The sequence below is a fragment of the Ahaetulla prasina genome, chromosome 2, assembly GCF_028640845.1.
Source record: "Ahaetulla prasina isolate Xishuangbanna chromosome 2, ASM2864084v1, whole genome shotgun sequence".
Taxonomy (NCBI): domain Eukaryota; kingdom Metazoa; phylum Chordata; class Lepidosauria; order Squamata; family Colubridae; genus Ahaetulla; species Ahaetulla prasina.
The window spans coordinates 134,357,400-134,374,314 of NC_080540.1; the positions used below are offsets into that span (position 1 = coordinate 134,357,400).

A 16,915-nucleotide genomic window follows, 5' to 3' on the forward strand; every position below is an offset into this window, starting at 1 on the left:
AAAGTGCTGGCTAGATAATAAAAACTGTCTGGCATTCCATACAGTGTCTAAAAAGATATTATAAGGCCATTTTCTCTAAAGTCATTTATGGCATCTTATAGCCTCATTCAAACATCGCTGTGCTAATAACAGTAATGAAGCTTTATATTGCCACAACAATGGCTGATGTTGCTATAAAATGCTATAAAACACTAATGAAGAAATGGCCCAAGTCTTACAAATTTGGAGGCATCAGCTACAAGACTTGCTCTTTGGAACCTTCCAGGACTCTTTTGGCACCAAAGTACCCCGTTGGATATATCTTTCTAATGACTTTGTAAACAACCAGCACTTATCTTCCCCCCTTCCTTTCGCCCCCTTTTCTAAGGATCTAGTTGAGAAATAGCGGACCCTGGCCCTGCGGGAAAACCAGGATGAGTGTAGTTGAGAAATACTGGCAACTCACACGTCTCTCTACTCTGGAATATGCAGGCTAACCTTAGACAGCAGTACCTCCGCGCCTATGCAAAAATTTTGCCCCAGCTGGGGGCAATCAATCTCAAAGAGGAAAGCACTTGTGCCGCTTCTTTTAAAATGGATTTTTATTCTTCAGCAGGGATATTGCAATATTTGGATTTAGTGTCGTGTAATTCTTGTCACCCAATTGGTTTATTTTTCAGTCTAAAACTACGCTTATCTTTTTTTTTAAATCAAAGTTTCCAAATATTCTTGTTTCAGTCTCGCTTCCGAAAAGTCAGGGATACCTAACTGCACTTTTTTTTTTGTGGGGGGGAAACTACAGAACCCACCAGGGTTACTTACTGCTTCTTCCATCTATTTTTTCGCAAAACCGGCTTCTTTCAGGAAATAGCTATTTGTAGCTCCCCCACCCCCCAAAATAGGAAACTCTTTTGAATTGTAAAACCCAGCTAGTCGAGGCTGATCCTATCACAGCCTCCCGTTCGCTGTCTGGCACCAAACGCTTCACAATGGGGGGGACGGAGGGGGGGGGGCTACGCGTGGAACGCGGCTCTGTCTCGCGCCACCTCGGTCCTTCGGCTTCAGCCTCGACATTCTGGACCCGCCCCAGCACCGCGCGCGCGCGCGCCCTCCTGGCACGTGAGCCACTTGTTTTTCCCACCAGCTTCGCAGCCGCGCTCCCGCCAGCTGTTATTGTTCTGAGGGGTGGGGTGGGAGGAGGGAAGAGAAGAGAAGAGCCGAGCGGAGGGAACCTTTCTGGCCGCCTCCCCCTTTAAGGCTAGGGGCGGCTGCACCGAAACGGCTTCATGAATGGAGGCACGTGACCCAAACATCACGTGACGTGTCCGTGAGCGGCGGTAGCGGCGGACCCCGGACTCCTCAGTCCCTGTGTGCGTGGCGGCCTCCCCCCTCCCCGCCCCGGACCCCCCCCTCCGGAGGCACCGAGCGGAGGGTGAGAGCTTGCACGGGGCGGTCCAGGGCCCCGGATCCCCTTTGGAGGAGTGGGGGTGGGGAGGAAGGCTAGTGACCCCCCCCTCCCCAGCAAGAGCGGGAGGAAGAAAGAAAGGAAAGGGAGGTGGAGAAGGGAGGAGGAGGAGGAGGTGGAGAAGCAAAAGGGAATTAATGCGTGGTGGTGGTGCTGGGGATCCCTTAGGGCTGCTCCTTTCCCCGGACGATCGGCTTCTGGAGTTGCATTCCTCCCCGCGGTGTTTTATTTTTGGAAAAAAGCGCCTCCTGATCTAGTGGACTCGGGCTGCCGGGAGCGCGATCGCGGCTATCTCGCTCTCTTCCCCCCCACCCACGGCTGTTCCCACCCGGGAATGTTCTGGCGGGCTCGGCGGAGGGTGCGAGTGTCAGGGCGGAGAGGCTGAGAGGGCGAGGTGAGCCTGGCGGGGACCGTATTTCTCCCGTCTTCTCCTCCTCCGCTTGCCGACTTCCTTTTTCCGTGGCTGACAGGTGGGTGGGTTTCCCTCCTCCCCCCCTCCCTGCCCGTTTCCTTCTGGAGTGGGTCTGCGGCGTGGGTGGCCGTCCTTGTTGCCCGCGGCGGCAGGTCGCGCGGGAGAGAGAGAAATGCCGTCGCTCCCCGGCTCGTCTCTTTTTTCCGGGATCGTCGTGATGGTTTGAGTTTTCCTTCTGCGGAGGTGGGGTGGAAAGAAGAAGAAGAAGAAAAAAAAGTCGGGCCCTTCCCCGCTTCTTCTTGGACTACCTAAGCGTTGAGTGCGCTCTCGCCATCTGGGAAAGTAGCCGGGGAGGGAGGTAAGCCGTTTCCCCGCACGCCGAAAGTCTCTCTCTGTATGTGTGTGCGGCTCCGAGGACGTGCAGCCATGTCTGCGAGTGTGAAAAGGGCTTGCCGTGCTGACTCATCAGGTGTCTGGGAACGGAGGAAAGGGCTGAATGTTTTTGGGGTGGGGCTGAGGAGCGGGGGGGGGTGTTTCACAGAGTGTACGGCTGAGGTGGACTGAATTACCCCGTTGTATCTCCTGGCTGCAGCCTTCTGTGTGCGGGAGTCCAGACACTGCTGACTCATCAACATGAGGTCACCCATAAGTATATGCTGCACACATACACACAAAACGGAATGGGGGCTAACTAGGGCTAAGGGAACGCGGCAAAGGAAAAAGGGGAACCCAAACAGATAAATTGCTGATTCATCATTTTGTGGGGTAGTCAGACTTGACCTCAGATCCCCTTTCTTTCAGCTATTGGTCTATTAAGTCCTTGTGAGGGTTGCTGACCCTTAGCATTACTCTAGTGCTGTGTGTGTTTGTAGTGAACAAGAAGGTAGGGGAGAGTGTGAATATGAACTTGGTAAAAATGGTTTATGGGGCTATTGGAAATCCTTCAGGGAATGAATTGATAGAGCTGCTGGGGTGTCCTTATACTCTGTGCACACAGATCCTGACGCTCTTGTTTTGGGTAGTAAAATTGTAGGTCCTGAAAACCATAGCTTTGTGGGAGCGCTCCTTCTGTTGTAGTTCACGTTGTCTCTTAGACGAACAATGTTTTTAAGAGCTCTGGAAAAAAATCTTGGCATGTTGTTTTGCAGAAATGCAAAGGACATAGAAATGCAGTTCTGGATGGCTCATTTGTATACCAAAGCACAGATGTGCAACAAGTGCATCCGGTTCTCTGTTGAGTCCCTTCTGGGAAATTCTCACAGCAGAGCTCTTCCATTCTCACCTACAGAGGGCAGTTTGTCCTCTGTCAGTCTGATAATGCTTAGGTATTAATGATATATATAAATTTGAATAGGAAAGGCATACTAATTATCTGTAAATGAATTAAAAGAGCTAGCCATTTTAGCTCGATGTCTTTTCAACCGAGATTTTTTTTCTTGTGATTCTAAAATATTTTTTTTTGTGATACATCTGTTTTGAGAAAAATGAATAGTTAAGATATTATAAACCAGTCTTATCTGATATAGGGCAAAAATAATTAGGTGGACATAATTTAAAAACTGAAATGCCACTCATTATTTCTCTATTATCTCAAATTGGAGATAAATAGACCAGAAGACATAAGTGCTGAAATTATTTGACTAACTCAGTGTGCATTGACTACAGAATTGCAATTCCTTGTGTGGCTGTGGCTCACAGAAAGGAAACTGTGATTTATTCAGAAACAGAAATTCATAGATATGAAGGGAGCTTTGTTTTTGATATAAAAATGAATTTCAATTATAGGAATGGTATGAGGCTGACAGTCTTCTAGATATGTAAGAAAAGTAGAATTTTGATTTCCATTCTGCTGAGTAAGAGGTATAGTGATAGAAAGCAAGTTGAAACATTAGGTGCATTTGAGAGATTTTGCCTGAGGCAAGTCATGTTGATTTGGAGGAGGCAATATTCCCTAGTGATGGTATCTTTCTGGATATTTTACAGGGCAAGCATTTTCTTCTACATTCTTTTGCCCAGTTAAGAGCACTAGCTAAAATGTCAATGTAAGTTTAGGAAGCCAGTTGGGAAGTTATTTGTAGACACGTTTCTGTAAATGTATGAGCAGCAGAGCCATATACGTGTAGATGGAAACAAGATAGTGTCAATACTACTTTTTATACTTCACTTCTGGAAAAACCTCCTACATGGGTATACCCTCCAGCTTCTGATTTATTTATTTATTTGTCAACAAGTACAAGGAAATAAGTAACAGTATAGACATAGACATGGACACATGAAAAAAATTGGCACAAATAAAAGGATATAAATTGGCAAAACATAGCCATAAATACATAGAATGATTACATATAATTGGGAACAGTAGGACAGGGATGGAAGGCACGCTGGTGCGCTTATCCACCCCACTTAGGGACCTCTTAAGAAACATGAAAGGTCCACTATAGACAGTTTAAGGTAAAAGGTATGGGGATTAGCGAGACTAACAACAGGATCAGGTAGAATGTTCCAGACATTTACTACTCTATTGCAGAAGTCATATTTCCTACAATCAAGATTAGAGGGAATTACATTGAGTTTGAATCTATTGATAGCCCTTGTGTTATTATGTTTGAAATTAAAGTACTCATTTACAGGTAGGACGTTTTGGTAAATAATCTTATGAACTAAGCATAGGTCAGAATGTAGACGGCATAGTTTGAGGCTATCCAGACCTAAAATTTCAAGCCTGGTAGTATAGGGAATTTTATTTTGAGCAGATTTGAGTACTTTTCTAATAAAATATCTCTGGACCCTCTCTAATGTATTGGTGTCTGATATACAGTGAGGGTTCCAGGCAGATGAGCAGTATTCAAGTATAGGTCTGGCAAAGGTTTTATATGCCCTAGTTTGAAGTATAGCGTTACCAGAGAGAAAACTTTGTAAAATAAGATTGACAACTCTTAATGCCCTTTTTGCAACGATGTTACAGTGATTCTCCCCTGTAGCCTGTTTTCTTTTTCATCTCTTAAAAGTTTTTTTTTCTTCTTCCAATGATGTTGCTGCCTTTACTGCTGGAATGGGTGATGTCATTGTGTTTACACTAGTTTGATGGCATAGCGCGCTGAACCAGGAATGTTGAGAATGGGGCCTGTGTTGAATCATGCACTCTGCTGTCAGCTCTGTTGTAAGCAAAGAATTGGCGGCACTTGTGCTGAGTGCAGGCCTTTTGGACTTCTGGCAAAATGTGTTGAGGTTGCACTTTTTTTTCCTTTACAGCCGTCGCACTTGGCACTTTTCAGTGTGATCTTTCTTCGGGAAGCTGTCAAAAAGCTGAGAAATCAGCAGTCTAGGGAGTTAGACCAAGTTTGTCTCTGTCTGGATGCCAATTCTCTCTGGCTGTCCTTCTTGCAAAATATTCACAAGTGCAGCTTCTGTGCAGGGCTGTAAAAAAATCTCGTATATATCTTAATTCAGGCATAATACAGAATGTGAAAATTTTCATAGGTTTTTTCCACTTAATCATCACTTTCCTTATTTTTTTCTTTTTTTATGAATGATGAATGGAAATGAATCTGTCTTTGATTGAATCTATATGATATCTGATATTGATAACTAATGTTATACTCCTTGTATTAAAAGATTCTTTAGATGTTTAGGACAAATGAACTTTTTTGTGTTTGACTCTCAGAGCTACTGGACCTAATATTTCTACACAGCAATCTATGCCCATCATTTTTAATAATGAAGATCAGCTCCAGTCCTTTTCAATCCTTTTGTGCAATCTTCTCGCTTCCCACATGTTGATTGCTTTCCTAAGCATTAATACTGATATGTACTAGAAGTGCAGTTGCCTTATGAAGAGCCTCACTAAATCCAGGTGGTTAATCTTTTGTATACTCTCCTACTAGGCAACATTTCCTTGGGATTTTTTATTGATGGTCACTAATGTTAGCAAAGTGATTCTTAAGGTTCTGACCTGCACTGAATTTATAGTATGATACCAAATCTGTTTTTGGTCATGCAGTTTGGTTGTGTTGCCTCTGTTCATATTCCTCTTACATGAGCATTAGCAATGGTACTTAACACTGACATGTCATAGATAAAACTTACATAGGAAAGAAGTGTAGGTTAGACTTGACTTTTCAATGAATAGGTGACATCCCCAGTTTTGTTCCTGGTTCCTATGGCTGCATGTGGCTTTTGGACAAAGCTGGAAAATATTTGTGTGTGTGTGTATAGAATAGAATAGAATAGAATAGAATAGAATAGAATAGAATAGAATAGAATAGAATAGAATTTTTTATTGACCAAGTGTGATTGGACACACAAGGAATTTGTCTTGGTGCATATGCTCTCAGTGTACACAAAAAAAAAGATACCTTCATCAAGATACAACATTTATAACATAAATGATGGTCAATATATCAGTATAACAATATAAATCATAAGGATTACCAGCAACAAAGTTACAGTCATACAGTCATAAGTGGAAAGAGATTGGTGATGGGAACGATGAGAAGATTAATAGTAGTGCAGATTTAGTAAACAGTTTGACAGTGTTGAGGGAATATGTATATCTCTCTGTGTGTGTGTATATATAAAAATTTGTATATATAAATATATACAGAAACGCACACACACATAAAAATAAGTGAATGTACGGTAGTTGTGTCTTCCCCAGTGTTTACTTAACCAATATTTCGAGCAGTGTTACAGTAATGGAAACATTCTTCCTCTTGTATTTTTTTTCTAATCAGAAAACATGGCTACTGGTTACTGACTGTTACCCACATACTTGAGGTATTGATTCCCAAATTGAGGATCTGAAACTTTTTGATAGTAAAACACAGTAAGCTGTACACTATGTGTCTTACTGTACAATTAATAAAGAGTTTCAAACTTGCTTCTTAGCTGCAAAAGCAAAAACAAGGCAGTGGGGTCCCATTAAGACACTTGTGTCCCACTATATTAAGTATGTTAGAGCTTTAATCAGTGACTGTAGCCATGTCTTTTGGGCACAAGAATTTGGCTTGTCAGCAATTTCCAGTGCTCTAAGAGTATCTGAGTTGTTTGGCTAGCTTATTAGTGATCTTGGAAAGCGCTGAAGCCATCCCTTCTGGGGTGCTGCTGGGGGACCATTTTTTTTTCTTTTGCTGACACTAGCTTGTCTTGGTTCTTCGCTGTAAATGTGAACTGATGTTTTATACATTCAGCAAACAAGAACCCAGTTGGTGTGGAAGAGGCATTTATTATGTAAATAGTGATGATATGCTTGGGTGAGTAAAAGATAATCCGCATCCATGCAGTTTTGCTATGGAGGTGGTTTATTATTGCCTGAGATGTCTTTTGGCTTGATGTCTAGCCCCAGAGCCCTGAAATGCTTCGATGGTCTCCCTCCTGAGCCCAGACCCTGCATAGCTTATGAGCATAGATATGGTCAGCCAGGTGCTGCCATGTGTGGAGGCACATGAGAGAGATAAACATAAAAATCCTTATCTATGGTGACTTCTCTGTGCTTGAGTTACCTCTGGCCATTTTTTTCTTCCTTAAAAAGCATCTTTTTTGTGGGGTGTGGGGAGCAATTATTGAGGCTTCTGAGCTGTTCCAGAGGAGTAGTTATTGGTAGTAAAGGTAATTTACAACATCTGATTCAGTGATTTGGGGGAGCTATCAGGCCTTCTTTAAGAGAAAGTAACTATTCCTGCACATAGTTGATCGTTGAATGTTGAGAACAAAATGGAAGTATTTGATTTCCTCTGTTTAGGAAACTGGTGGGTAGTTTTGGTTTACTCAAGAAAGCCACAGTGAATGACAAGATTTCTCTATATGTGATTTTGTGTGTCTAAGAAAGAGCTCTTGTGAATTTAAGTAGTGGTTTCAGTAATGTAAGATGTTAATCTTACATTACTGAAAGATTAGTGAGTATTCAGGTGATGTAAAATTGCTAGCAAATGTCTGTGTTATCACAGAGAACTTGTATTTCTTGTGAATACCGATATTATAATTTCAATTGCCTCCATCCAAGACCTATATGATACATGCTAAAAGCATATATGAGGAAGCCTCATTCTCATAATTTTATAACTTCTTTAAATTTTCCACTTTTGGAAGAACTTCTGGAATAATAATAGGTTATCAACAGCACACATTTCCTAAATAATGAGTTATCTGGAAATTTAGAGCAATGCAACATGAAAACAATAAGTCACAGGTGTCAAACTCGTGTGACGTTGCCATCACGTGATGTTTCGCAACATTTTTCCCATTTGTGGAGCTGTGGTGGGCATGGTCTGCGTGTGACGCATCTGGCCTGCAGGCCGCCAGTTTGACGCTCATGCAATAAGTGAATAGGTAATTTCATAAGAATGTGGATGATTTTTATCTGCATCGCTAAAAAAACTTGCTGTATCCTGTTGGCAAAATGGCAATGTGAAAGGAAGCAACTGGACAGGGACATAGATGGAAATACTTAATATCTGTATTACTGGTCAGAATCCCGCCCAGCTGAATTTGTTTCTTTTTCCTAACTTTGTGTATCTACCACTGTTCTTCTATTAACATGCATGGGAAAAGCTAGTCAAAAGAAGACAGGTTATCAGAACCACAATAATAGATTTGTGTTCAGTAATGACTATTCAATTATAGTATATATAGTAACCTGGAGACAGGTAATTCTCTAAGGGTTCTGCATGTTTCCTATGATTCCCTTGTCTGTCCTTTCCTTCCATCCCCTAGTCTTGCTGTTCTGTTTTCTAGATAAATAAATGCTTCAGGCAGAATGGATTTTGACGTATTTTTTAAAATAGGGGGTATTTTTGAATACGTCTCCCTTACAACGATGGGGATATAGTGTTGCTCTGGACTCTATCAAGAGAACTCTATAAGGGTAATTCCTTGGCAACTCTCTTAGACTGCAGCTCTCTTCCTAGGCTGTACTGTAGTATAAGGCGTGCACTGTGAGCAAGGCTGCTAATATGCTGAGTCAGCATGACTGGCTCAGTACAGCCATGCAGGATCCTGGCTGCCAGGCTATTTTTAAATGTGGTTTCATCCTACTCCAGCTCCTCCCAAACTTCCAAATCTTCCTTTTCGTGGGCATTTGCTCTTAAGATTTATAGAAAGCTGTGGGGTTGGCAGAGACTGGGCAGAATTTGTCAAGAGCTCATGTAAATCCCACAGTTGGTTCATGCTGTATAAAGAATACCTGTATTTGGTGCTTCCTTTCCTGCCTAGACTGAGTATATAAGCTGCTTTTGGATGATGTAGAACTTGAATTTGATAAAATCTATCCATTTTGTATCTTACAGAATCTGATTGTGAAGGCTTGCGTGTTATGACGACCCCCAACAAAGGAAACAAAGCCTTGAAGGTAATAAGGCAAGACTTGGGGTTAGCTGGCCATGCATGCAACCAGAATTCCACTAAAGCATGTTTCTACGGTCTCTGCAGGTGAAGCGGGAGCCAGGGGAGAATGGGACCAGCTTGACAGATGAAGAGCTGGTGACCATGTCTGTACGGGAGTTGAACCAGCATCTGAGGGGCTTATCTAAGGAAGAGATAATCCAACTCAAGCAACGCCGCCGGACCCTGAAGAACAGAGGCTATGCTGCCAGCTGCCGGGTCAAGAGGGTAACACAGAAGGAAGAGTTGGAGAAACAGAAGGCAGAACTTCAGCAGGAAGTGGAGAAGCTGGCTTCAGAGAATGCTAGCATGAAAGTGGAACTTGATGCCCTGCGTTCCAAGTACGAGGCACTGCAGAACTTCGCCCGGACCGTTGCCCGGAGCCCTGTCACCCCTGCCCGGGGCCCACTTGCTTCCAGCATGGGGCCCCTTGTTCCCGGCAAAGTTGCCACCACCAGCGTTATCACAATAGTTAAATCCAAAACGGACGCCCGGTCTTAGTGAAACGAGCACTGCCTGGGCTTGTCTGTGCAGGGCAGTTAGGCACAAAGCTCATCCGGAATCCCCAAAGCACAACCCTCTCCCAGATGGCCTAGCCCACACAGGCACATACTGGCCTGCTTGTCACTGCAGTTGCTTTGTTTTTAGCTTGTTCTGGTTGGTGTGACTGATGGTAACGCAACCTTTCCATTGTGAACAGAACCGTCCACCTAGTGTGTTCTGAAAATGGAAGCTGAAGGACCTCAGTACTCCTGCCAAAGAGATTTTCAGCAGCATGGAATCCATTCTTGGGTAGGAATAACCCAAAGGGGAGGGAAGAGGTCATAGAGAGTTGGAAGACCTACTGTCAAGTGATGACTTCAATACCGTTCTTCCAGGGTTGAGTCAGCTGTCCAGTCTGCTGCTTGTAAATTGCTTGGTATCAGGGGGGGTAGTTTGTGTAACCATTTTTATATTACCATCTAGTTGCACCTTTTAGGTTTGAAGATGGGATTCCTTAGGGCTTTTCCTGAAGGAGAGAGAAGCGGGGAAACAGCTATTTCCTGGTGTCTGTGCTGCAGAGGAAGGAAAGTAGCCAGGAATGAGCACTGTTGTATCTACGTACCAGATGAAGTGGGTTACATTGCAGTGACCACAGGCCGGTTTTGTGCCTAATGTGTTGCACTGAACAAGACCAAAATCACTAGTTGTTTTCTGTGTTTGGAGAGTATCCAGTGTCTCTAGTGTGATGGTTTACACAACTTGTTTATGTAGTTTAAATAGCCCTTTATTTAAAAGAGAAGCATTCATTTAAAGAGTTATTAAATGATCTAAGTTTCAAATCTACAATTTGGTGAAGCACTTCTATTTAACAGTCTCCTTTTAGCCTGAGAAGGTGAGAATATATGATTGTCATATTCTTGGAGATAGAAAATGCAAATTTTAAAAGTTTCTCGTTAAGTCTTTGTGGCTCTGAGGTTGGTTTTTATAAAGAGTTATTAGACTTTTATTTATAAATAACATAGGAAAAACAAAAAAACAAAAAAGAGGCTAGTCCTGTTTGATATCTTTTTGCAATTGTACCAAAAGTGACTTATTCTTGAATTCCCCATCTGCTTCTTTTGTATTCCTGTTGTATTTAGTTGTCTGTGCTCTGAGGTCTTTTGTGGCGCTGTGACGTGATGGTGCCAGTGGCCACTTTGCTATGTGGGTGTCCTGTGAGCATTCGTTCAGCTTTCCCAGGGCTGAGTGCAGGTTTTCTGGGGCATTTGCCAGTAGACCTTCTCAAAGATATTGTCTCACGAGAAAAATTACCTTAATCTGAAGCCTGAAAAGAATGAGTTCTTTTAAGAGGTTAACAAAACTGCTTAATGACAGCTGGCAGACAGTGTTGCATTATATCATGTCACTTGTATTACAATTGCCAAAAAATTATTTAATTTTTTTTGGCTGTGACTGAGTGTTCCTAAAGGTTGAATCCAGAGTTGCAATGGTAATGGGTTAGAAGGGATCACTCCTGTTAATGTAGGAATGTGAAACAATTTACAGCATATCATACAAAGGGTCCACAAAATATGTTTTCTAGGGTTGGATTATATGTAGCATTTGTGAAGATCCACTATTGCGGCAGGATTCTTTTGCTGGTAATACTACAGAGATTTTGTTACCTCTTACCTGTTTCCTTCTATGTTTTAGCATGTTGAGCATTACATAGGGATCTAAGCCAGAAACTCAACAAGGTCTAAAGAGCATGTCAACATGACCGGGGGAAGTTCAAATTCATTCTTTTATCTTTTGGATAGATAGTGTTATGGGAAACCCTAATCTAGTTTCTCCGAAAGAGCTAGTCGTTATAGACAAAAAAAAGTTGCTTTACCTTGTCTGCTGCTTGCCTTGTAATTGGCCTACAGGGAGGGAGTGATGGGTGTGTTACCAAGAGGAACATGTGAGTTTGTATCTAGGTGGGCACTTGGCATTTTGCCCAGAAAATTGGCCATCAGAATGATCACAATTATTGACAGCTGGTAAGCATTGAGTACTGGCCTATTCAGAACACTTGATATCACCATATTTGGCTATTTTTTAGTTAAACAGATACCAGAACCTGTTTTAATGACATAGCTAGTGAATTCTGGAAATTTCCACAGCTGAAACTGGGCTCAAAAACCTCTTGTGGCTTTTCAAAAACTTCCAACTGCATTCTAGGTCTCAGTAGTTAGAAAGAAAAAGTAGCTTTAATAACTTTTAAAGCAGGGTTAATAAATTCAGATGAGTTCTAAGGCAAGTTTGTATCCAGAAACAACTATTCACAAAAATCAACTGAGAATCCATTCCTTGAAAATGATATTCCGGATATCTATTAACTGGCAAAGTTTTGCTGCCTAGAGTATGCTGGAGGGAAAAAAGGCTTTAATGAGGACTCGCCTTCAAAATATCTTCATCATATCTGCTGAAACTCCCTTTTTTCTCACTGTAAGACCACTGTTCTCTGCAGACTGTTCAGCTGAAATGGAGGGAAGAGCACTAGTTCCTTACAATATTTCAGCTGCCCTTTTGACACAGTAGATTGGAGGTGTTTTTAATTGTTGTTTTTTGTGCTATTCTTGGCATATTTAAATTACAGGTGTGCAAAATATGACTGAGGGATACATAGGCACTAAGAACAGCAAACGTCAAAGAAAGAGAAAAATAAGGTGCTTTAATGTGAACATGCACGTCCCCTGGCTCCAGATTCTATCCAGAAATCACCATTGCCACATTAGTTGCTACTTTTTATTTTAGGTTTAAAAGGAATGGATCACAGGTTGCTGCATACAGTAGCAAGTTATTACTAAGCTTTGCCTTACTAAGGCGTGTAGGTTTCTGATCTTAAAAACTACCTGTGTGAAATAAATTGCTCTGAGCTATGTTGAGGTTAGTAAAATCCGATAATTCCCCTTGGGGTATATTTTATCACTGCTAATTTGAAAGACTTAGAAACCAATGCAGATCTGTGCAGAATTACTAGAGGCAGAAATTTCTTAAGTTTAATTGTTCCATATCACACTACCTCCTTGCATCTTTCTCTCCATCCATCTTAAGCTGTAGATAATTTCTTCCCTTCATTGCCTTCCACTTTCTAGTCCTTGCCAAAGAAATCCAAATTCTGTGAAAACCAAACAATTGTAACTGAAATAAGCAATAAATGCTTTCATGTCAAACATGCAAATAAAAGTGTATAATTGGGATTTTCTCACCATCAAATTTATAAGCAAGAGGTGAGTTCTGGATTGAACTTTTAGGTCTCCTGGTCTTAACTTCCTTTGAGAGTTGCATGAAATGCATTTATATCACCTGGATGGATGGACGAGGAAACAATTCTTATATCTGAGCTTTAATTCAAGAATTTGCCTCTCTGTTGTTTGGCATGCTTCTCTGTGCCATATTTGCACGTTGTCCCAAGGAAAGCAAGGCAAAGACATTGCTGATAGTTCGATACTGTCAAAATACATTTCTGTGTTGGGCTGCATTTCTGAAATAGGAATTTTTCGGCCAGATGAATAGTTTTGGATCTCTTTAGTTCCACGACTATATATCATCCTAGACATTTCTTGATTGGCAGTCCTTAGAATTGGCTAAATAATTTTTTCTTGATGCTTCTTCTTCCTGGGTTGCTTGTTTTACAATCGAGATCCTGGATGCCGTGAGAAGCCTCTGATAAAGAAAGCCCATCCTCTGGGATTTTACAAGAGTGGCTAGGTTGATTTTTGTAGCAAAACTAATAGTGTCCTGGCACTTTAAAAACTATTACATCATCTTTTGTGGATTAGAATTTACTTCATCAGATCCATGAGATGATATCAAATTGGCTCTGATATATGTGTATAAATGCAACTGTCCAGATACATTTTAGATATAAAAAAGTACAGGCTAATAATTTTATTAAACCTTATACACACATACATTAATACTATAGTTTCCATTTTTTGCAAAGTTGGTAACAAACATTACAAGGTATCGATATTATCTGCATTAGTCTGTGGTCACTAAAAACGTTAAAACATATTTGAAGTGCAATCTATATGTCCTGCAATTAGATTTTGATTATTATTCCTACAGTAACAGTTTTCTCCATAAACAACCTGTATGCAGTATTAATTGGCCAATTTGGAATAATACTTCATCTATTGAAGTTGACTTGTCCACATAAATCTATGCCATAATATATTTGCTTGTCTTTAAGGTGCCACAAGACTCAGTCTCTTCCTCTAAAGATGCGCCTTTTGCCCTTTTCAAGGCTAGATAAGTGAGATAGTATCTTCATCTGAGTGGGTAGCAAGACATTCTTATAAACAAATGGATATTTATTGAGCAAATCTGGCTCCAGAACTCAGTGGTAAATCTTCCAACCGGAGATGGGGAAGAAGACAAGGGAACCCTCCATACCTCCCAGCTTCCTTCACTCTCAGTCTGGTCTCCTAGTGTTCATGAGTTTGTTTTTTTTCTGTCCTAGATTCCCCTCTCAAGCCCTTGCCCCTCAATTTGTTTTCTGGTATATAGCATCCAGAGTGTGATGGTTCTTGTTTCATAGGTGACTGTTTGGTTTTCCTGCTGTGAAGGGTGTTTTTGTTTTGTTGTTTTGTTTTGAATGGGGCATTTTGCTTGATGCAACAGGTTGGGGAGCGTTGCTTTCTACCTGGATGCAGAACAGCTCCGTGAAGTAGAATTCCGCCCTCATGTGGCTGGCTTTGGGTGGGTGGGAAAGGTAGGGTTGTTTTATGTTGTGGTGAATTATGTAAAAGTGATATTTGGATAATGAAACAACTTTTTCTTTCCAGAAAAATGCAAGAAAAACCTGCAGGCTAAGAGCTGAGGAATGTGATGGTTAGCAATGGGTAGAGGTTCAGATGTTAGGTCCTTGAGGAACATGTTCCTGGGTGAAACAGATGCAGGAGCAGGAGTATGTACTACTGTGCATAGAAGACTAAACATTTGTTCCTTGTGTCATTGATCAAGTTTTTGCATCTGCTGTACACTGGCATATCCCAATGAAGTAGGATAGCATTTTACTATAATCTAGCAGTAAGCAGAGCTGGCATATCTATATATTACTTTCACTTGGACTAATAGTGTGTTCCAGTAGTACCCCTTGTCCTCTGTGCCAGTGAAGATAGAAGCACTTTCTGACAACTTGCCTTTCACCTCTTTCTGATATCTCAAACTGTATTTTGTTAGTAAAATAATGAATTAACGTGCAGGAATCTTCCCTTCTGGTTTAATAGCACTGCTGCCGTTTCCTGTAATATAACAGTGAATAGCTGTGACTGCTCATGCAGAGGATTGCTCCTCCCTATGCAGAAAGGATCACATAGTGGTCTAGCTGTGAGCTTCAGGCAAGTAATTCTTCCAAGTATTGAGGACTTACTCCCCTTCCAGATCTGATATACAGTATATGTGAGCTCTAGCTGCTCGCACCTGACACTTGCCTGAATGAGAGGCACTGCACAGTTGAGCAAGTAGTCTCCTGATTCCCACATCACTATTTGGCTATGCAAAGGTGTTTGGGATTCCCGTGCAGTTTCAAGTGCTACTTGTCCTTGTCCTCACCTGCGGTTTGCTCTGAATTTATTACAACCTTTGTCAAACTGGAATATTATGGAGAAACTAAATTATATTTGGTGTACTTAATGAACTGAACTGATGGATTGCTCCTCCCCACTCTCCAAATGTTGAAGATAGTCTTTAAAAATATTAATTGAAATGACTTCACTACTGCTTTAAAATATTTGTTTAAAAGGTCGGGAAGGAACATTTTGATAATAAGAAATTCAGTCTCCAAAGCTGATACAACTGGAGATGAATTCTATATGTTAGGGTGTAAAAGCATACTGTCATGTCCTGGGTCTCTCCTGTACAACAGTCGAACCCAAGTAATTAATCAGTATTTATTGCTAAATTATTGTCCTTTTTCAATCTGTAGATAACTGTTGGGGATTTGTTGCCACAGCCCCAGTGGAGGTGTTGTTAATTTATTTATGTATATAGTGTATGTTGATATGAAGCATTCTTTATTTTGTATATGACCAATAAACATCTTTAAAGAGGCTGGCCCCTATGATATCACTGAGCAGGTTCGGGTTGCTAAACTTGTTCTGTTGCTGACAAGAACTTTTAAGATTTAACTTTTGCATGTATTGTGTACATAATCTGCTCCATGCTGCTTGAAATGCTAAGTTAGTTTCCTATTTGGATTTGGAAATTTCCCAGGAATCCTTTCCAGCTCAAAACATTGGTGTGATTGTTTTATTATAAACTGTCCAGATTATTTGCCTCAGGATTATATTTTTATTCGACATCCCTTTCCTCCAAGAATGGTTTATGTTTTCTACAGATCACATTAGCCTAATATGATGAAATAAGAAAAAGGAATCTGGATATTATCTGGAACTCTGTAGTATGGGAAGCACATACCTCTAACAAACGAGCAACTGGTAGTCAGCATTTAAAAATGGGTGCATTTACATGACCTATTTAGGCATGGTTCACTCAACTCAATTTGCTGGATTCACATGACATTGAACACAATTAACCCAAACCAACACCCTAAAGCTAAAGTGCTACGGTAAAGCTAAAATGCAGTTGACTAATTTGTGGTTCAGTAAGTTGTGCAAACATGGCCATTGGCAAGCTTAAAAAATGTGCACTTTTTTGCCTAATACAATCAATGGTAGGTTAACTTGTTGCTGCAAGAGCTTTAAGCTTTCATGTAACAAATCCAAGAGAACGGCAGTGTGCAGCAATAAAACAAGCAAAATCTCCAGATCCTTTATACATTAAATTACAAGCTTTTGCATACTAGTTCACAACACTAAAAATGGAGTGGTTGATGAAAACTTATGCAAAACTTAAAAGGCCCAAGAGTACAGTATTTTTAAACTTTCCCTTAATACGAGGCCTTTTTCTCACTGCCAAATTTCCCTTTGTATTTTTAGTGCATTAAATAAATTGATATGGTCGACTTTGGTCGTTGGATTTTGAAAAAAAATATTCCACCTTTTCTTACTCAAGTAAAACCAACAAAATGTTTAATTAACATAGGGCCGGGCTACTTACGGGACCGTCTACTGCTACCGAATACCTCTCACCGACCCGTGAGCTCTCACAGAGAGGGACTCCTCAGGGTGCCGTCAGCTAGGCAGTGTCGTCTGGCGACGCCCAGGGGA

General features: G+C 41.2%; 1 protein-coding gene across 6 annotated transcripts; it reads left to right on the top strand.

Moving 5' to 3' along the window:
* Window positions 1–1,124: 1,124 nt before the first annotated feature.
* MAFG (MAF bZIP transcription factor G) lies at window positions 1,125–15,796 on the top strand. Of its 6 annotated transcripts, none has more exons than XM_058174107.1 (3): window positions 1,125–1,411; window positions 9,140–9,201; window positions 9,282–15,796. In XM_058174107.1, exons 2-3 carry the CDS (start codon window positions 9,166–9,168, stop codon window positions 9,732–9,734), a joined length of 489 nt encoding a protein of 162 aa, XP_058030090.1. In that variant the 5' UTR covers window positions 1,125–1,411; window positions 9,140–9,165; the 3' UTR covers window positions 9,735–15,796. The 6 variants fall into 6 exon arrangements, with proteins under 6 accessions (XP_058030090.1, XP_058030093.1, XP_058030092.1 ...); XM_058174110.1 differs by lacking the exon at window positions 1,125–1,411 and adding an exon at window positions 1,446–1,838; XM_058174109.1 differs by lacking the exon at window positions 1,125–1,411 and adding an exon at window positions 1,447–1,914.
* Window positions 15,797–16,915: the final 1,119 nt, after the last annotated feature.

Bases quoted from the DNA above. Each gene is read 5' to 3' on its own strand.
- MAFG (XM_058174107.1), top strand. From the start codon at position 9,166: ATGACGACCCCCAACAAAGGAAACAAAGCCTTGAAG. The intron at 9,202-9,281 runs GTAATAAGGCAA...CGGTCTCTGCAG, and splicing joins AAGGAAACAAAGCCTTGAAG to GTGAAGCGGGAGCCAGGGGA.